The 22,446-nt window shown below is 25.0% G+C and overlaps 3 protein-coding genes across 12 annotated transcripts in view; 2 read left to right on the top strand and 1 right to left on the bottom strand.

Moving 5' to 3' along the window:
• The window catches only part of LOC127290499 (protein madd-4), a 151,496-nt gene extending 146,497 nt beyond the window's left edge, over positions 1–4,999 (bottom strand). For 4 of the 6 annotated variants that reach the window (XM_051319090.1, XM_051319093.1, XM_051319094.1 and 1 more), the window contains exons 1-2: positions 4,893–4,999; positions 4,552–4,664 (exon numbers count right to left, since the gene is read on the bottom strand). The gene's annotated coding sequence lies outside the window, so the exon portion shown is untranslated. The remainder of the gene's footprint in view (positions 1–4,551; positions 4,665–4,892) is intronic. The other 2 variants (XM_051319092.1, XM_051319091.1) reach the window with 2 other exon arrangements.
• LOC127290510 (retinal homeobox protein Rx2-like) overlaps positions 1–22,446 on the top strand; it is a 390,969-nt gene that overhangs the window by 205,215 nt on the left and 163,308 nt on the right. The window lies entirely within an intron of this gene.
• On the top strand, positions 14,015–22,323 carry LOC127290501 (peptidyl-alpha-hydroxyglycine alpha-amidating lyase 1-like). Of its 5 annotated transcripts, none has more exons than XM_051319107.1 (7): positions 14,015–14,298; positions 14,544–14,573; positions 16,050–16,209; positions 16,302–16,934; positions 17,015–17,419; positions 18,301–18,513; positions 20,388–22,323. In XM_051319107.1, the coding sequence occupies exons 3-7, from the start codon at positions 16,125–16,127 to the stop codon at positions 20,621–20,623; spliced, it is 1,572 nt and encodes a 523-aa protein (XP_051175064.1). In that variant the 5' UTR covers positions 14,015–14,298; positions 14,544–14,573; positions 16,050–16,124; the 3' UTR covers positions 20,624–22,323. The 5 variants fall into 5 exon arrangements, with proteins under 5 accessions (XP_051175064.1, XP_051175060.1, XP_051175063.1 ...); XM_051319103.1 differs by having other exon boundaries at positions 14,477–14,573; XM_051319106.1 differs by having other exon boundaries at positions 14,477–14,573; positions 18,301–18,598; positions 20,388–20,549.

The raw sequence follows: 22,446 nt of genomic DNA, 5'->3' as shown, positions 1-22,446 counted from the left end.
TTTAAATTTCAATAAATAAATTATTGTTTTAAAATTTAAATTATTGTTTTTATTATTCATAGTTTATGCCTTTCGGCTTTGAACGGACTTCCGGTATATACACATATAAACTTGTAATACGATATTAAATTAAATAAATATTAAAACATTAAATAAATTAAATAAATAATTTTATTATTATTATTATTATTATTATTATTATTATTATTATTATTATTTGTTTTTATAATAAAATAATTATGCATTTTACAATGGTGATATGATCATTATTAAGAAAATGATTGAAAATACAATATAATAAATGATAATTGATATTCAATTGCAATTGTTATATATATAAATCAATTTAACAGATTTTCTTTGCCTGTTGACTATTTTCAATATTCACATAAATATTATATATGCATATACCCATATATACTTCACTTTATAATGACCTATTATGTTAATACAAGCATACGATCGATTTTATGTCATTAAACATGAACATCATATAAATTCTCTAACTCGCTCCCCCCCCTCCCCCCTCTCTCTCTCTCTCTCTCTCTCTCTCTCTCTCTCTCTCTCTCTCTCTCTCTCTCTCTCTCTCTCTCTCTCTCTCTCTCTCTCTCTCTCTCTCTCTCTCTCTCTCTCTCTCTCTCTCTCTCTCTCTCTCTCTCTCTCTCTCTCTCTCTCTCTCTCTCTCTCTCTCTCTCTCTCTCTCTCTCTCTCTCTCTCTTTTCTTCTCAAAGATAATAAATCATTGGTGCTAATTAATCTGCTATTAATTAATTACTAGTTTTATTAATTCTATTTCAGTTCCTCTTGTCTAGTTTCAAATTCTGATAATGTATTTTGATTTAAAATTTTCCATTATTTTTTTTTTTAAACAATAGAAATATTAAAATCAAAAAAAAAAATTTATAAACACAAAGGAAATAGTAAAAATTGGAAAAATTCCAAAAAAAGAAAAAATCGTGAAGGATTTTCTTTAAATTCTTTTCTTCTAATTAAATAATTGTACAACTAATTGGAAAATTGATACATTTATTTTATATTTATAATTTAATATATTATTAATTTATTTTAACTAATTAATTTAGTTTTCATATATATATATATATAGTTAAATATAATAAATAATTTTTATTATGAAAAAAAAATTATTTTTTTCTTGTCAAAATCTAATTTCAAGATATTTATGTCCCTTGGAAATATGATTAAAATTCAATGGACAAAATATATGACAATTTTATAGATCGTCATCATTAAAAAAGCATTTTTATAACTCCCTTAAAGTGTGTTTCATTACTACGCGCGAGAAAGTTTTATATAACACGTTTTCGCACTTTAATGTTTTAAGAATCCATATAATTATCTTTGCACGATATCTTTATTCTCTTGGTCATCGTAATTCATAAAAGTTTTCAAATGATCACCTTTAAAATGAAAATTTTAATAATAATAATAATAATAATAATAATAATAATATTAATATAATAATAAAATAATAAAATTAATAAAAACAATATTTTTTTAAAATTTTTATTTAAATAATAATAATTATCATTTTTTGTAAACATTAAAAAAAATTAATTATAATTTATGAAACACTTCTTTGTCCAGCAAGTGATTACTTAAATCAATTATGGAAATTCATCCTATCAGGTAGAACAAATTTTCCATGCTGCTGTTGCCGGAAATCCTACGTCTACTCTGAGAAAATCGATTACATACATTGTTAAGCCCTTAAAACTCTCCTTATACAGTTTAATAGATTTTCCAAATAAACTCATTTCCTATAAAAAAAAAAAAATCGAAATTTTTTTTTTTTTTTATTATTGTCAAAAGATTAGAGAATTGAAAAAACAATTTTCTTTTCTGTGAATTCATAAATATTTTTCTTTATCAATATAAGTCTTTGGTAAATGAAAATTGAATTTTTATTCCTTAAATAGATTTTTAATTAATTAATTCCTTTTTATAAATATCAATAGATTTTTAATTCCCTTTTTTTAAAATGTCAATAGATTTTTAATTTATTCCCTTTTTTAAAATGTCCAATAGATTTTTAATTAATTTTTTTCTTTTTTAAATGTCAATAGATTTTTAATTAATTAAAAAGAGAATATTGTGATTGATAAAAATATATATAAATTTTTCACTATTTGCAATATGTATTTTCTTTAAATCGATTTTTCTTGAAATTGGAATCATTTTCAAATGAATCTGATATAGAATATTCGCTGATCAGTAGTAACTGCTTTCTTGATATAATCCCGGGCGTTATATATTCCCACAAATCCACCGTCTATTATCCGGGAAATTACAGTGACCTCTATTCAGTGAGACAAGAATTTCTTCTATAGAAAATGTTTCCATGTTTGATAAAAAAAAAAAAAAAAGACATTTCTTAATATATATACTAAAAAATCTCTATAAATTATTTGACATTTCTTTATAGATTTTTTTTGATTTCTTAATTATTTCCACTTTTTATAAAAAATTTTATTAGATTAAAAAAATTTTTTTTTTTTGCTATTACTATTTAAAAAAAAGAATTTAAATTATAAATCAGTGATCTTGCTTGTATATCTAGAAATTCAAGGAACACTTGATATGTTTTATTGATTTGTCACATATATATGCGATTCGAAGAAATGAATAATTATATAGAGAAATTGAGGTCAATTATACACAATCCTATAAGAAATAAGATCAATTGATTAATTTCGTAAAAATTTTATAAATAAATAATTTACACTTCCCATAAAATTACTAAAATAAGGTGATTTAGTAGTAATTTAAAAAAAAGTTTTTAAATTATAAACAATATTTTGTATTAAATTTTTCTTTTTTTTAAAAATCAAAAATGAAAATAAATTTTTGTCGCAGAAATTTTTGTCCTGAAAAATAGAGTCAAAGTTTATGTCTCATTTTTTTTATGTAAGAGAGAGGGATATAATGTAGATAATATGGAAAATATAGAAGTAACGGAAAGAATGAAAAATGATTAAATGCACTTTACCACAAAAGAATGAACTTTCATTTTTTTTTTTTTTTCGGTGAATTTTATTGAATTTCGAGAGAAATAATAGAAAATAAGACTAGCATGGTCTGCAGATAAAGAAAATAAAAGCAAATAAACGTCAGTATTGGAGGGTTGATATTGTGTCCTCCATCGAGAAATTCTCTTTGCACTATCCTCCAGCCTGAAGAAATTCCGGAAAAAAAAGTCACGTTTATGAAGAATTCGAAAAGCAATATGCGACGTGTATCAGATTCTTTTTTAAAAATCCAATTTTCAAAAAATTATCAAATAATTCTTTGTGCCCTAAAATAAAAGAAATTAATATTATTTGTCTTTTTTGTAAAATGTTAAATAATCTCGCATTTATTTTAATTTATATTATTTTTTAAATAATTATTAAAAATATAATTTAATATTTCTATTTTATTATTTATATTAATAATATTTATAAATATTTCCTCAATAAGAAAGCAATATTATAAATAATTGATAAATATTACAAATAATTGATAAATATTATAAATAATTTAATAATAATAATAATTAATAATGTAATAAATAATATATTAAGAAATTAATTCATAAATTAAAGGAGAAATCTATAAAAAGATATAAAAAATTTATATCTACTTTTATTCTCTAAAAAAATATAGTTAATTTAAAAAATCAATTACTTTCAATCTATGAAACTTGAGGATTTTAATCCGGATTAAAAGTTACTCAATGATTAATATCGGTTTAACCATACTCATGATTGATCGGTTACAAAAATTGATTAACTTATAACCGAGGTTATAATAAAACGAGTACTTCAAATGAATTTTTTTCAATGAATAAAAAATTTATTATATTAAAAAAAACATATTTTATTAATTTATAGTTACTTTATATTATAATTTATAAATATATTTATATTTTTCATTAATTTTCATGATAGTACAATAATTTAATTTTTTTTCTATTTTTTATAACATGAAATTTTAATGGACAAAATTAGAAAATGACGCAAGGAACATTAAAGTTCGCAAATTAAAATTGTTAATTTACCCGAAAGCATTTACACGATAATAAATTATTATGAATAATTAATTATGATTCTCTCCACTTTTTGAAATGAATGTTGCTGTGTATCTAAAAAAGTACATTTTACTGCTGGTAAATTCTTTTATCGCTGAAGACAATTACTAGAAATAATTAAAAACACTTGTATATAAATACACCGGAGACCTAAATAAATTTTTTTTAATTATTTTGTCTGACAAATTTTTTGAAAAAAAATTTTCATTTAAAAAAAAAAAAATTATTTTTAAAATAAAATGGAAAATCACTTTTGTTGTAAATAAAATCGCCAATGAAAAAAAAAATCGCGTCAACATGAACACGTCATATTCTTTAATAGACTCTTTTTTTTCACCCTCACGATCCCAATTTTCGCTGTTCGCGCAACTTTATAAAGTTCTTTAAACAAAAAGTTTTCCCATTAAAGTAAAAAGTTTTTTTCTAAAAAAACAAATACAAGACTTGATATATATAAAACTCACCGGAATCAAGTAAGATCTCTCGATCATCCTTGTTGATTCACAAGAAATTAAAATCCAAATCACTGTTTCACTTTAAAAAACAAAAAAATATCTCAATTTTACCTACAAAGCACCTGTGTAAAAAATAAACTATTTTATTTCCCCCTTTAAATTAGAAAAAAATTTAAAACTAAAAAAAAAATAATTCACAAGAAAAATTAAATTTTTTCACACACACACACACACACAGAAATTTATCAAAAAAAGAAAAATTAATTTCCCTTCTCAATGAACACAAAAATTTGACTGACACATAAAATATATTTAAAAAAAAAAAAAATTTTTTTTTCGATTTATCGAACCTCGTGGTGTTATTTTTTCTTCTCTTTTATTGAAATCAATGACACATACACACATACACAATAAAACGTTATTCGCGCCACGAGGCTGTCGGGCTGAAATGCACCGCGCGAGTAAATCGGCTTTTACGAGAGGCGCGCGCTTTCTCCCAAGAATATCATACACAGAGCCACCTCGTGGCGTTTTGAGAAGAAATAAAAAACATTGGACCACCACCTACAACCCACAAGAATCCCACCCTCGACCCCTAACTCCCCCCCCCTATTCCATTTAGGATTGAGAAGACAGAGGGTGAAAAGGGGTGAGAGTGGGGGGAGAATTCTCACAGTCACTCCACTTTGTATCACGAACCCCCGGGATTAGAGTTAGGGGATAGACTTCTGAATTTAGAGACGAGATGAAGGAAGAAAGGAGAAGCTTTAAACTTCCCTAAGAGAGAGTAAGAGAGAGACTCAACTTTTGTGGATGAAAACTACTTGGAAGGTCATAGTGATCAAGTGTTTCAAATTCATGGTGAGATAAACATATTCATCTTCTTGAGCAGCAAAAGAAAAAAAAATTAATCTCAACTTTTTTTTTCCTCAGTAATTTCATTTCGAGAAGAAATTTTTCTTTTATAATCATTTTGCAGGGAGAATATTCAGAAATAAAAAAATATTTGTCTCGCATAGCTTAAAAAAATTCCATTTTTTTTCGTAATAATCTCATTTTGAGAGGAAATTTTCTTTTCCGATATCTTTTTTCCATGAAACTGAAATATTCTGTATTGGATAAAAAAAATCACTTCTTGAATAGCAAGAGAATTTGGTTTTTCAGTGTTAATCTCATTTTGAGAGGAAAACTTTCCTTTTTTTGATCTAGCCTCTCGAATAAAAACGTCTCGATTAAAAAATATTCAGTATAAGTTAAAAATAATTCCCTTCTCGAATAGCAAGAAAATTTTCTGTTTTTTCGTCGGTAATCTCATTTTGAGAGGAAATTTTCTATTCCTAATATGGCCCCTCACATGATCTCCTTTCGAAACTAAAATATTCATTGTGAGTTTGTTAATTTTCGTACATTCAGAAACAAATTTCAGTTTTTTCAACGGTAATCTCGTTTTGAGAGGAAAATTTCATATAATCTCTCTCAGGATCTCCTTTCGAAACTAGAATATTCAATCTGAAATTATTAATCTTCATTTATTCTGTGTGAAATAATATTCCTTTTATTGAACAAAATTTCAGTTTTCTCAACGGTAATCTCATTTTGAGAGGAAAATTTTCTCTCCTGTTATAGCCTCCTCTCATGATCTCTCGAAACTAGAATATTCAGTGTAAGATTGTTAATCTTTTATATTTATTTTTATACGCGGCAAACAATTTAATTATTTTCTACAATAATCTTTTTTTGAGAGGAAAATTCTTGTGATATAGCACTGTTTCCTCTAGAATCAAGAATAATAGTAAAAAAATGTATTTTTTTTATTTTAAACGAGAGAATTGCGAATGTAACAGTAAATGATTATAAAATACAATTAATTCAAAATTCAGTAGTAAAAGAAAGTTTGTAGTCAGACAGAATTTCTTTTTTTTTTGTAATTAAAGAGTCAGTACTAAAAATGTTACAGTCAACTTTATTTCCATTTTTTTTTGTAAAATTAGTCTCAGTAGTAATAGATATTTTTAGCTAGACAATTTTTTAATTCTTGTAAATTTAAATTGTAATTTAATTCTCGTTTTATTATTAACTAGTAGTAAAAACCAATTTTATGTCAAACAAAGTCTCGTAATTTTTCTATCAATTTTAAAATTAAATATTTAAGACTATTCTAGTAATTTTTAGTATCAGTAACAAAACAATAAGTCAGACAATTTTTAAAATTGTTATAAATTTTTTTTTATCAGTAGTCATAGTCAATTTTAGTCAGACAAAACCATTTTAACCATTACTAGTAGTAAAAAAAAATCAAACTTTTTATCGGTTAAAATATATATTTTTCTAGTGAGTATCCAGTAGTAGAAGACAATTTATGTCAGACTAAATATAACCTGCGTTTTTTTAAATCAGTAGTAAAAGTAATTTTCAGTCAGACAAAAAAATTTCAATATATATAAACAAAATTAGTAATTGAAGATAATTTTAGTCAGATAAATTATTATTATAACTTTTTTTTATCACTTCTAAAAATACCGAATTCCACAAAATTTCTTCAAAAAAAAGAGTTTAAAAAAATAACAAAACAAAGCTCAAATTATTCTACTGTATGAGAATTATTAAACTAGAAAGGAATTTGGAATGTGCAGAAAATTTTCTCTGTATAAAGTGAATCGTTTATTTAAATAGAGGGAAACACATACAATTTTTTTTTTATTACTATGAAAATGTAACTTTTTAATGGAATGAAAAAAAGAAAATTATTTCCCGCTTATGAAAACATTTGTTTTATTAAATTAATTTTCAAAAGTTGATTTTTGAATCATAATATATGTAATTTAATTGTATCAATTCAAAGGTCTGTGAATTCATTAAAAAAAATTTTTGTATAATAAACGTAGAAACAAAAATACGTAATCGATATACGATATGTTTTATATAAAGCTAGCTCATACATATATATATATATATATATGTATACTGTGAGACTGAATTCATGATTTTGTTTACATGAAACCTGTTTCAGGTATATTTGCCGTTGAAATTCGTACCTCTGTCCAACGTTAAATATTGATAGTGCATATTAAAAATGCTTAATTATTGAATACTCATACATAATTCAAAAAAATAAATATTATTTCCCAATTGCTTTATTTTTGTATATAAAATAATTTAATTTTCAAAAATTTCCCCTGAAGATTAATTTTTAGTAAATTAATTTTTATCTTTTTCTAATTAAATTTTGAACGAATTTTTTTTTTTTTTTTTTGATTTCCAAAAATAAAATTGAAAAAATATTTCATCCAATATTTCGAAAGTGAAAAATTGAGTAAGAATAATATGGAAAATTTTTTTTTAACTGTTATTTTATATTTTACAATCTCAATTTATTTATAGAGAGATGTATATTTATTTTTTCAATAATTTATTTTTCATTTGAACATTCATTTTTTTTTTTTAATAGATAGAATCCTTTTCATTTTGGTAAAGTATCAGATTTTTCATTTTCTCTGTCAGTAACAAAGGTCACGTATGCTTTATTCAACTAAGCTTTCCTTTGAGCTAGGTCAGTGACTTGCCCTTCTCTTTGCTTTTTAAGGGCTTCTTTTTTTCCCAAGCTAACGTTTTATGTTACCCTGAATTTTTGCCCCCTTGTGTACGATATTAAATCCAAGGCATGACATTCACATTTCAAAGTCATCCTTCTTTTATTTCTAGTACGTAATTAATGATTTTTCATGCAGAAACTGTTTTTTTTTCTCTCATATATATACATATAACAATTTTACATTCCGATATAATATAAAAATATTTCACCAAATATTTAAAAAAAAAATAAATATAAAAATTAAAATAACAATTTCTGAATTGTTATAAAAATTTATTTAATACATCAAGTTGAATATAATAAAATATTTTACGATTTACGGGTAAAAAAAATAGTTGTGTTTTTTTTTTTTTGAAGAAAAATGTAAAATATATTTATTATTTTGTCAGGCAGAAAAAATTCAACATAGTATGTTTCATGTGTTTTATATATATAAAAAAATATGTAAAGTCGTAGAATCAAAGAACGACATTTTCAAATGTAACATGCATTGTTCCCTTTTGTTACGAAACTAAACATTTCGTCGTCCGGTATTCAAAGCATGCTGGATGGAATTTTCGGTCTATTTACCGCAACGACAAGAACCGAAGTAAACCACCCTACTTTTGCCGGGCATCTTTCAGAATGTAAAAAAGTTACGATCTATTAAATTGGCTCTTAAAATGTGAAAATATTCTTTTCTGTCTATTTGAATTTTAATTCGTTCATGTATCGAGGTCAGTTTGAAAATTTTGATAATTACAATTACTGATTATTACTGATATTTACTGATTATTACTGATTTACTAATTACAATCACTGATAATTACAATTACTTATATACTACAATGACTGATTATTACCGTTACTGATAATTTCATGTTTTTATTATTACAATTTATTTTTACCTACAATCGCTACTGATTTTTGTATTTAATAGTTTAGCTACACGAATATATTATAACAAGAGAAAAAATCCCATGCGGCGGGAATTGAACCCACGACCCTAGCGCTCGCAAGTCGATACTCTAACCGCTCAACCACTAACGCACGCTGAGAAATTTACAAAATACTAGAAAACATTCTTCCTATATGAGTGTATTTAATTATTATTAAATTATTTTTACATTTTATAACTAATTTCAATCTGTATAATCTCTTTTTTTGGTTATTTAATTATAAGATTGAAAACTGTTTACCACATTCTAATCAGAGTCCCCTCCCCCCTCTCTCTCTCTCTCTCCTTTGGAATGAGGAAGTGTTTCTCGAATTGTGATGTGTAACTGTATGAATGCCGCAGAAAAAAAATAACCCCCCCAACGTTATAAGTTCGCTTGGATCGATGCTACGGCAACGACAGCGACAGCGTGGCTCCAGTCGGTCAGACTGCTAGTCGACAGCATTTTCGTATCATCATAATAAGAATATTCTGGTATACCATGCCAGAATCTATATATACATATATATATATATTTATATATGCTTTATAGAACTATTCTCATCCCAATTCACTGTTTCCATTTCCATTTTCGTTTTGTACAAGTCTACTCCTTTTAGTGCCATCGTCACATCTGCTTTTGCTCTGATCGTCCGGCTCTTCTGCTTTCGACAGAAAACGGATTTGATACGAGAAACTACATTTAAGCTAATCGTTGCTCAATCGCCTGAAATCCGTAGGAGTGCAATTTTACCTATTTTCACATGGCATTTGCAAGTGTTTCTCTGATGTGATTTCTTTTTGAAATTTAATTTACTGACACATTCTTCAAATGCTATAAAAATCACTTTAAAATGATCAGAAAAAAAGAGGAAAGAAAAGCAATTTAATTATAATTCCTGTTTTTTTGAATCAAAAGAAAAAATGAAAGTAATACAGTTATGTACAATTAAAATAATTATTGAGTAATGAATAGTAAATAATAAGAAACTATTTCCTGCCACATCAAATTACGTTTACTGATACAACGAAATTAAGTCGAGGATTCGCAAAACTAGATCGCGGCTTTCGACAAATTAGTTCACGGATTTCGAGAAATTAAATAGCCGATTCTCCGCGAATTGCAGCGAAATTATAACACGAATTCCGCGAAATTAAATCACGGATACGCGAAACTAGATCACGGAATCGCGAAATTAGATAGCGGATTCACAGCGAATTGCACGAAATGATATCACAAATTCCGCGAAATTAGGTGGCGGATTTAGCGAAATTAAATCACGGATACGCAAAACTAGATTGCGGATTTAGCGAAATTAGATAGCAGATTCACCGCATATTGCAGCGAAATGATATCACGAATTCCGCGAAATTAAATCACGGATTTCGCGAAATCAAATAGCGGATTCACAGCGAATTACACGAAATGAGATCACGAATTATGCGAAATTAAATCACGGATACGCGAAACTAGATCACGGATTTCGCGAAATTAGATAGCGCATTCACAGCGAATTGCACGAAATGAGTTCACGAATTCCGCGCAATTAGGTGGCGGATTTAGCGAAATTCAATCACGGATACGCAAAACTAGATTGCGGATTTCGCGAAATTAGGTGTCGGATTTTGCGAAATTAAATCACGGATACGCAAAACTAGATCACGGAATTCACGAAATTAAATTGCGGATTCACAGCAAATTACACGAAATGAGATCACGAATTATGCGAAATTAGGTGGCTGATTTAGCGAAATTAAATCACGAATACGTAAAACTAGATTGCGGATTTCGCGAAATTGGATAGTGGATTCACCGCGAATTGCACAAAATGAGATCACGAATTCCGCGAAATTAAATCACGGATTTCGCGAAATCAAATAGCGGATTCACAGCGAATTACACGAAATGAGATCACGAATTATGCGAAATTAAATCACGGATACGCGAAACTAGATCACGGATTTCGCGAAATTAGATAGCGCATTCACAGCGAATTGCACGAAATGAGTTCACGAATTCCGCGCAATTAGGTGGCGGATTTAGCGAAATTCAATCACGGATACGCGAAACTAGATCACGGTTTTTACGAAATTAGATAGCGAATTCACTGCGAATTGCACGAAATGAGATCACGAATTCCGCGAAATTAAAAAACGGATACGCGAAATTAGATTGCGGATTTCGCGAAATTAGGTGTCGGATTTAGCGAAATTAAATCACGGATACGCGAAACTAGATCACGAATTTCGCGAAATTAGGTGTTGGACTAAGCGAATGTAAATCACGGATACGCGAAACTAAATCGACATTAGATCACGAATTCCGCGAAACTAGTTTGAGAATTGCGCGAAATTAGATCACGGATTCCGCGAAACTAGCTCGCAAATTGCTTGAAATTAGATCACGGTTTCCGCGAAAATTGGTCTCGGACTTCACAAAACTAGATTGCGGATTGCGCGAAATTAAATCACGGATTCTGCGTAACTAGGTCGCGCGTCTCGCTATATTAGGTCACGGATGCCGCAAAACTAAGTCGCGGATTGCACGAAAATATGTAACGGATTACGCGAAACTAGAACGCGGATTTTATGAATGTAGATCACGAACTCCGCGAAAGTAGGTCGCCTATTGTGCGAAATTAAATCACGAATTCCGCGAAACTAGGTCACGCGTTTCGCGATATTAGGTCACTGATGCCGCAAAACTAAGTCGAGGATTGCACGAATTTAAATCACGAATTCTGCGAAATTAGGTCGCGGTTTTCGCGAAATTAAATCACGGATTCCGCGAAACTAGGTCGCGCATCTCGCGTTATTAGATCACGGATGCCGCGAAACTAAGTCGCCTATTGCGCGAATTTAAATCACGAATTCCGCGAAACTAGGTCGCGGTTTTCGCGAATTTAGATCACAAATTCCGCGAAATTAAATCACAAATTCGGTAAAACTAGGTTGCGGATTGCGCCAAATTAGATCACGGATTCCGCGGAACAAATTTTGCTGTGAGGGCAAATATAAAAAATAAAATAAAATCGTGCGTCCACGTCATACATGATTTTATATATTTTTTTTTATATAAATATGAGAGTAGAAATTATATGCAAGTGACGTATAATGTGAACAAGAGCAGTGCGGAATGAAATATTAAATGCCGGAAAGCAGATTCCATTATCAGATAACTGTGAAAGTAAGAAACAACGAGAAAGAGAGATAGATATAGATAAAAAGCTTCTTGGATTCTTGATGCGCGCGCCCATGCAGATGAACAAAAAAAAAACATCTTTTTTTTCAACAAGTGAAAATATCCTGACGAAAACGATTAAGTTTCTATAATTAATTTATATCCCGTTGGCAAATCCATGAAATTGAATAATTTACTTTTACATCGATTTATTTCTTTCGGTTTTTTTTTTTTTACTTATATATAGTCATCTATTTTTATCAAACAAAATATTTATTATTTTTGAAATACATTTTGCAAGACATAATTAGGTTAAACATATTCATGTAAATATATATTGAAAGAAAGTAAAAATATGTTAAAAACACGCAAATGGCATTTTTGACGCTTTACACTTAACAGAAAGCACAGCATTTTTTTTATTTCCAGAGATGAAGCACGTAATCCACTTTTTGTGTTTCAAGTACGGGGGTTTTTTTTGTTTTTTTTTTTCTCTTTTACATTACATCAGAGCTTTTTTCATCGCTCAACAAAAAGTGTGTGGATGAGAGTCGTAAAGATTTTTCTCCCTTCTATTTTAAAATGCAGTGTGACAACAATTGCATTTAATATATTATTCTTTTAGGCACTTGTTATTGAAAGATAAATTTTTTAAAGAAGCTTATAAAAGACAGAAACGAAAGTGTATATGTGTAAAAACACATTTTTTTTTTTTTTTACTATGCACTGTATTGTTATTTTTACTATACACTGTATTGCTATTTTTACTATACACTGTTTTGCTATTTTTACTATATATTACAATTTTGATTATTATCCATAATGACTAATACTGCGTTTAAAAAATCTTTACTATTCAATTTTGTCATATTTGATTTTTTTTTTTTTTACTAGCATTGAAATAGGGTTGTAAAAATATTTTAAACGTATATTTCAATGGCTGGATTTTTATGACACCCATTTCCTGTGTTAGTTTTACATGCGCGCACAGTCCCATAAGTACTTGAGAAAGCAAAAGTCTCTTTAAGTATAAAAATTATTATCGAGTTTTCAAACATTTGATATATTAAAAATTACTTTAGAATCAATTTTTCATTAACTATGAATTTTCGTCTATAAATTTTAGTTTGGAATTTATTTTTTATTTAAACATAATTAAACACGGTAAAAATGAAATAAAATATTCAAACTATTTAATTATTTATAAAAATTAAAATTAAACTCAGCAAAAGTGAAATAAAATATTAATACTATTTAATTATTTATAACAGATAAAACAATAACAACAACAACAATAATCATATAATAATATTAATAATAATAATAATAATAAAAATAATAACAATAATGTTTTTAATTACAATCCGAAACTATATTTTTGTAGTAAATTTTTTAATGGATAATAAGTATAATATTTTTTATAACATTTATTATTATTATTATTATTGTAAAATTAATAAAAATTCTAAAAATATAATAATAATAATAATAAAAATATTATATTATTAATATTAAAAAAAAATTATTGCAAACAATATTATTATAAAAAATTAGTATAGAGAATTGTTAATAATAATTTTTATTTAAAAAAAAATACAAACAAATTTTTATAAAATTCATTGAAATTTTTTCATATAAATATTTGAAATTTTTTTTTTTTTTTTTTCATAAAAAATCCTGCAGGATCGATAGAACAAAATCCTTTGGAGAAAACTGCAATGTAGTGACATCTTTGAACAAACGTTGAAACCTTGTTTTGAACAAATGCATCGCTCACCTATTGTTCGGATAACATAGTTGCGCGTCACGTTCACAATGTCTGACACGTAGACACTTGTGCTCCAACACAAAAAATAATAGAAAAACAAGTGAAAAAAAATTCATTAAACGTTTATAACTATTTTTTTTGAATCGATAAATTATGAATTAAAATTAAATTCTTCACTTAAAAACCGGATTATAATTAATTATTCGTGTATAACTGTTAATGGTAGAAAAAAAAAATTACAGATTATTTTCTAAAGTGTTCTCAACACGGAAGTTTATATATATATATATATACAGAGTGTGAGGAAATTTTTATTTATAATTTAAAAAACAAAAAAAAAAAAGAGAAAATTTTATATTGCCCTTTAATTTTTTGACAAAAATTTTTCTATTTTCTATTAATAATTATGAGTGACAGTGTTAATATCATTCAAAAAAATTGAGATAAAAATTTAATGATTTTATTTTCAAAAAACAGCATGTCGCATTCTGTCTATACAAGTGTTTATTCTTTAGTTTTATTTTTTATTATTTTTGAAATACAGGCTTTTAATGTGCCTGATCAATATTTTAAGGTAAGTGTGAAATTAAATTAAATTTTTTGTTGCGAATGAGAAATATATATATATATATATATATATATATATATATATAGGGTATAAATATAAATTTTATGGGGTGAAACATATTGATCATGCGTCCTCGCAAAGTTTTCCTTATTTGACGTCTACTGCTCATTTACGTGGGTGTACTTCCCCCTTTTTTTCTTATTAGATCATGAATTACACATCAATACATTTTGAGAATAATAAAAATTCATTTTTTACTTATCTATTCTTAATTTATCAAATTTCTGTTTATTTTGAAAATTTTCTGTTACTCTTTTTTTTTATAATATTATTTTAAAATAGTTCAAAAAAAAGAGTACATGTGGATTCGAAATTATGGATTTTTGGAAAAAATAATTTAAATGGTTACAAAAAGTACAAAAAATATTTTCAATATAAAAGCCATCTATATATTTATAAAAATAAATTAATAAAAATATTATTTTAAATTATTAATTTAAATTATTTTAGTAAAAAAAATAAATTTTCAAATTATTTTCAATATATTTTGTCAAATATGTAAAATAAATTATTTTCAAGCAGTTAAATTACTTTTTGAACCTTGAAAAAATAAGATAATGTTTAAATGACTAAAAAAATAAAAACAAAAAGAAAAAAACAATTTAGATATTTTTTAAACATTTTTTCGAAATGCTTGGTAAATTATTTGTTAATAATCTAAAATTGCAATATAAGGAAATTTCAAGGAGAAAACATATTTACGTGCGTGTCATTTTTAAGTTTAATTTAATGTTTTACCTGAAAATTTTTCCAATTAAAATTAATTTACAAATAAATTTTAACTTTTTTTTTATGAGCCAAAAGTTTTGAATGAACAAAATTTTTTTTTGTAACTTCTTTAAATACAAATTTTATTACAAAATATTGTTTTAAATATCAAAAAAAAAAGTTATTAATTTAATATTAGTTTAATTTACTGTTTTATTTTACATTGACATTATAATTTTTAATAATTTATAGATTGAAAAAAATATTTTGTTCAAAACTTTTGGCTCATTTTTTTTTTAGAAAGTTATTTAACAAATAATTGTTATAATTTAATTTATTTATTTGAAATTTGAATTTAGATTTATTTGAAAAATAATATATTCCATATATTTTAAATTAATAAAAATTAAATTAAATTGCTATAATTTTAGATTTGCAAATAATGTTTATCAATGAGGAAATTGCGCAAGATATTGATCAATTTTTTTATTCTATAGAAACTTTCGAGATAAGATAATGCAGATTATATTTTGTTTATTCTTTATCAATTAAATTTTTTTTTTTTTAATTAATGTATAAATTTTGCTATATAATTATTATATTTTTATTTATTACCCATATTTCTCATTTTCAATTTATATAAAATTTTTTTGTTCTAAGAAAAAGAAATTTATTTTTTATAAAATAAAAATTAATTCACACTTGTATTTTCAGAGAGCTGTAAATTTGTATCGCGATTCAAAATATAGAAATGACATTGATAATTATCAGGAAATTGAAAACGAAAGGATGTTGGATCCAATATTTAACATCCGAAATTATAATTCAATTTCAAGGAGAGCTCCCTTGATACAATTGGAAGGACTAGATCCAAGTAGGCGATTTTTTCATTGAATACAAAAAAAAAAAGAAAATTTTTTCATCTGTAAAAAAAAAGATAAAATCTTAATTCTTTTTCTATTTCAGAAATACAGTGGAATAAAACTTGGGGATCACAATTAAATTTAGGACAAGTATCAGCAGTGTCAATAGATCCACAGGGAAATGTTGCAATTTTCCATCGTGGTTCACGTGTATGGGATGGTGGTTCATTTAATGGAAATAATGAATTTGATTTTAATAATGAACCAAATTGTGGACCCGTTAAGGAGTCAACAATTATTTTATTAGATAAAAATGGTAACGATATATTTCATTGGGGTGGTGGTATTTTTTATATGCCACATGGTTTGACAATTGATCATTTGGGAAATTATTGGATAACCGATGTGGCAATGCATCAGGTATTTAAATTTGATGCAAATGATATTGCACAAAATAGAGAGCAATTAATGAAGAATTCAAATCGTGATATTAAATTTGAAAAATGTGCCGATTTTAAAAATTCCTTTAACAATAGTTTAATTAAGCCAAAATTAATTTTGGGCACACCATTTAAGCCTGGCAGTGATAATGATAGATTTTGTAAACCAACATCCGTTGCTGTGATGAAAAATGGAGATTTCTTTGTTGCCGATGGCTATTGTAATTCGAGAATTATTAAATATAATTCAAAAGGCGAGAGAATATTATCCTGGGGACGAAGTGATGGATTTTTTGGTATATTTTTTTTCTTGAAGTAGAAAGAATTAATTTTTATTTTCAATTTTCTAAATGATTTTTTTTTTTTGCTCTTTTAGATGTGAATCCTTCGCCTGATACTTTTAATATTCCACATGCATTGGCATTGGCTGAGGAATTTGGTTATCTTTATGTTGCTGATCGTGAACATGGAAGAATTTTATGTTTTCATACATCAAATGGATCTTTTCATAAAGAATATAAAAATAAAATTATTGGTGGTGCTATTTATAGTGTTGATTATGCGCAGGAAAAATTATTTTTAGTTAATGGACCATCAATGGATCCGGCATTAAATAAACCAAATCGAGGATTTATCATTGATCTTAAAACAGATGAAATAATATCAGAATTTGCTCCCAATGGTGCAATGGGTCGACCACATGATATTGCAGTAACACATGATGGTCTTGAAATTTATGTCGTTGAATTGGATAAAAATCGTGTTACAAGATTTGATCAAGGTAATCAAGAAATTTTCCATTATTTAAAAATTAAAAAATCTTTTTTAAAAAAATAGTGTTTTTCGATTTTGAAAAAAAAAAAATTGTTTCTTTTTGAAAATCACTCAACAGTGTCAACCTCACGAAACTTTAAAAGGAACAACCAGAAATTGTCCTTTATGAACCAATTTTATTCCGGGATGTATAAATGAAGAGGCTCCAAAAAAGGCTCCAATAAAGGCTCCTAGGAGTGATAAATTGTAAAAATTTACTATTACTTAGTTTTTGTTCCCTTTTTATTTCAAAAACGGTTTTTCGTTTATTTCTTTACATTCAGAAAATAGTTTTCTTTTATCAAATTTTTTTTTTTTTCAATTAAAAATAAGGTTACATTTTTTTTTTTGGAGGGGAAAATTTGGACCTTATTTTTTTGAGATTGGAAAAAATGTTTGATTAGAAATTTAATACAACTTCTCTCTGAATGTAATTTTTTTGTAGTTTTTGTCAGAAAATTTGTTTCTCTTTTTGTTCCTTTGAAAAAAATAAATTTCCCTCTATTCTGATGCAAATTTAAATTGGTCTAAATTTTTATTGTAACTAACAAAACTGTGTAATTGATTAACAAATAATCTTTGTTTGTATTATTGCTAAAAAAAATCGACAAGAAATTGTACAAAAAAAAATCTCGTTTGAATTTTTCCAACTAGAGACAAAAAAAAAAAAATTTTTTTTGAATTTTTGAAAAAATTTGAATCAGAAAATGTAGTTCTTTTTTGATTTGAAAGTTTTTTTTTTTTGTTTTAAGTCTCCTAAAACTAGGCTTCTAGAGAGACTTGAGGATACTTTTGGTAGCTTTTTCATTTTGTGCTTTTGTAACCAATATTATTTGTTTTTTATTACAGATAGAAATAGTTCATCTTTAATTAAATCGTCTGATTTAAAAACAATTGGGACAACAGTTCCTGATTTTAAATCGGCACTTTTAACAGATATTGATATTAATAAGACATCAGGCAAATCAAGTTCCTTAGTATTTTCTCTCATCGTATCATTAAGTGTTCTAATTGTAATCTCCATATTATTAGCAGTCATTGTGTCAAGATGGAAAAAAAGAGGTAGATTATTACGTCACGAAAATGATAGAGTCGAATTTACAAAATTGATGCAAGATAATGAGGATGAATGAGAATGTTTGTGTTTGTAGGTTTTTTCTATTTTAAAATAATTTTTTAAAATATTAATTTGCAAAATTAACAAAAAATTTATGTTTAATTTTTTCTTAGAAAATTTTAGTATTAAATTTTTCCTTTTTTTTTTGCTTTTCGATTTGGTAAATATAATTAATTTGAAACCTAATTGCAAAGTGCTTCCTTATTGAGAAAGTATTCTTAATTTTGAAAAATGAGTTTTTAGTTTTGTTTATTTTAATTTTTTTCTTGTACTTATTATTGGATATTATTTTTAGACAATTTTTATGTGCATTATTATTGTAACCAAAGATATTAATTTTTTTTTGTATTCTAGTTTGCAAAATTCGTATTTATTAATATTTATAAATGTATATGTTTATGCTATATCAGAAAAGAAAATTTTTATTTGATTCAAAGAAATTACCACTTTTTTTTCTTATTATTATAGAATCATTTCAAAAATTTACAAAAAATTGTTTTTTAAAGAAATTTTGTTTTCTTTACATCAAAGAATTTCTGTTAATTTTCATTGATTCAAAAAAAAATTGTTTTTCTGGATATTATTGCAGAATTTAATTTTTGTTTTTGATTATAAAACAATTATATTTGAACTGCCTATAAATATTGTGCATTTTGTAAATGTTGTACAGAATTGTTTAATGTTGAAGAGTTTTTTTTTCTTTTTTAATTTTATGTTTAATTTATAGTTTTATGTAAATAATTTTTAAAAAAATTTTTTTTTCTTCAAGTAATTCATAAAATAACAGTCTCTGTCAAAAGTTAATTATTTTTAATTCATCTTTATTTCTTTATAAATAAATAAAAAAAAAAAAAATTTTTCTTTGTACAAAAACAACAACTTTCGTCAGAGACTGTAAATGATGAAAAAAAACCTTGTAATGTGCATTTTTGCATTCATGTAACTATATATACTGTAATTAGTAGCATTTTTAGTTTTTCTTTTTTATTCGCTTTAAATTTGAAATTATAATTAAAAATAATTAATTTGTTATTCAAATCAAAAATTTTTCTCTAAAAATTAATTAATTTTTAATTATAATTCAGATTTTGAGAATTAGTTATTATTGTTTTTTTAATTTTTAATCAGTCATTCCGTCCTTGATATAATTTTTTGTATTTCAATTTTTATATATTTTTCATATACAGTGGTGGATAGAAAATTTATTTGTTGTCCATTTTCATTTTTATTATACACGAATAAACTTTTCTTTATTCTGTTATGTTTATTTTTATGCTTATATTGTTTCCGTATATTTTCCTTTAAATCCTTTATTTACTATTTTATTTATTAATTAACTAGCATATTTTTGAAATTATTATTATATTATTATTTGTTCTTAGAATATTTATTGTTGTTATCGTTGAAATTGTTGTAATACTATTGTTATTATTATAATTACTATTGTTATAATTTGTATATTTTACATTAATATATAATATATTATTATTATTATTCTTATTATTATTATTCGAATATTATTGCGTAATAACAATTATATATTAATTTGCAATTAATTATTATTGTTTTCAGTCAAATTTAAAAAAAAAAATTTTTTTTCCCAACTTTCACAAAGTAATTTACTTATTACATTTGTTTTACTGCGAAAGCAAAACTCGTTCAGTTATTATTATGTTGTTGTGAAAGTAATTATTTGCTTGCATAAATTTAAATGATTTATATAAATATCAAAAATTTCTTCTTATTTTTTCATAAAGCAAATTTGTTTTTTGACCAAAAAAAAAAAGAAAAAGGTACAAATAATGTATATTCTCTGCAGGATGTTTATTAACGTCTCGCAGAAGAACAATATGGGAAACTGAAAGAAAAGATAATTTTAAACTCACGAGCCTACTGGAAAATAAAGCGGGAAGGAAATTTAAATTTTTTGAAAAAAGACCAAATACTCGTGATTTCAGTAAATTGAATACAGAACCAGAAACATCAGAGGACGAACATTTAGAAGATAAATTGGTGACATTTTATGTCAACGATAATAATCATTTAACACTTTGAGGTGCACCCACGTAATAGTTTTTATTTTAAAAAAAAAACCCAATTTCTTTCACAAGTTTCATTTGGATAAAATTCAAAATAATTTAAAGAAAAAAAATTTTTTTTTTTGAATTTTAATCAATAAAAGCTTGACATAGGGAATTATAAAATTATTTATAAATACAAGAAGCGATTTTAACAAAAAAAATTGTGCGCAGAAAATATAACAAAAAATGTAAAATGCTTCGAGAAATTAATGGCACTAAAAAAAAAAAAAGAAAATAGATCTCATTCTGCTGGACCATTATTATAGGATCTATTTAAAATTTCTTACCTAATTAAAACTAGTCAATTTATAATAGGCGTCTTTGTAATGATAAATAATTTTTTATTGACATATCTTTAAACGCTAAAAATATATTTATCACGTTAAGCCTTTTGACTGAGATTTTAAAAAATCGATATACTATTATAAATAACATGGTGAAAAGTCTGATAGTTTTTTTTTCATTGGCAAAATAGATTCAGAAAATAGTTTCTTTGAATTAAAGAGAATATTTTTTTTTGATTTAAAAAAAAAACTATCTTTAATTCATTTATTTCTTTTTCTGTGGGTGTATTTCAATAATTAAAATTGAAAATTAACACCAAAAAATATTTTAAAAAATTGAAAAAAAAAATAATTTGTGTTTATAATTTTTCAATATAAAATTGTCACTGCAAACTGTCGTTATTTCTAAATATAATATTTCTTCAATAGTAGAAAAATATTATTAATAAAATTGCATCACATTTGTAATCCCATTGTAAAGAAATCTTATGCGAGACGTTAGTGAGAAAAAAAAAATATTATAAGTGTATTTTTATTATATTAAAAATATTATATGTCTTCTGAAGGTAAAAAAAAATACTTACATATTTTAAGAAAAAAAAATAATATAAAAACTCGAACCATTTTTTGACGTGAAACAATTTAATAACAATTTAATTAACTAAAAATAATTATCAACACTAATGTCAATGATTTTATAATGAAAATTCCAACAGCGATTAAAATTATACTGATATACATTATTAAAAATGAAAATCTAAATTAGTAAATGGAAACACTTTATAAAATCATTGATTCAATATTAATGAATAAAAATTAGTTTTTATTAATGAAAATTTAATAAATAAATAATTTTATTTATTCATTTACATTTAAAAAAAAAGGTTTTCATTAATAAATTCTTATTTTATAATAAACTTCTTCAATGACTTGAAACAATTAAGTGCATATTTAAATTTTAATTTGAAAAATTAAAAAATTATATATTTAAAATAGAAAAATTTAATAACATTATACATATATATAATATAAAGAAGAAAAATAAAATATATAATAAATGTGTGCTATTAAACAAATAAGAGGAAAAAAAAATAGATAGCAATTTATTGTGTCTATCGGAAAAAAAAGATTAATTTATTCAATTAATTATCAACTGTTGACGAGCTCTCGAGAAATTTTTAATTGAATTATGATTTGAAGTAAAAAATATCTTTTTTTATTTCATTGTAATTTAATAAAGTCCGTCAAACTTTATCAATAGTGAAATAACTAATTGAATTGATGATTAATTCTTTTTTTCACCCATATATTTGCATCTGTGTATAACTATATGGAAAGTATTCATTGGGTCAGTATTAAAAACAAAAAAAAAAAAAAAAAAAAAAAATAAGCTAAATCGAGCTTTGAATTATAGGAGAATCGTTAATATTGAAATCTTGTAATGCCACTTAAAAATTAGCTAAAAATCTAAAAGCGTATTATTGGCATCAAAAAAGAAGAATTATTCTCATTA

Source organism: Leptopilina boulardi, unplaced genomic scaffold (genome assembly GCF_019393585.1).
Source record: "Leptopilina boulardi isolate dan_hultmark-lab unplaced genomic scaffold, ZJU_Lbou_2.1 LbouV2_70, whole genome shotgun sequence".
In the NCBI taxonomy this organism is placed as follows: domain Eukaryota; kingdom Metazoa; phylum Arthropoda; class Insecta; order Hymenoptera; family Figitidae; genus Leptopilina; species Leptopilina boulardi.
This window is presented reverse-complemented; position numbering and strand designations above follow the sequence as displayed.

What these genes read in the sequence shown, in the direction of transcription:
- LOC127290501 (XM_051319103.1), top strand. Translation starts at nt 14,219, where the DNA reads ATGGTAGAAAAAAAAAATTACAGATTATTTTCTAAAGTGTTCTCAACA. An exon ending in TATATATATATATACAGAGT is followed by an intron (nt 14,299 to 14,476) that starts GTGAGGAAATTT and finishes TTCAAAAAACAG; the next exon opens with CATGTCGCATTCTGTCTATA. An exon ending in TGCCTGATCAATATTTTAAG is followed by an intron (nt 14,574 to 16,049) that starts GTAAGTGTGAAA and finishes TTGTATTTTCAG; the next exon opens with AGAGCTGTAAATTTGTATCG.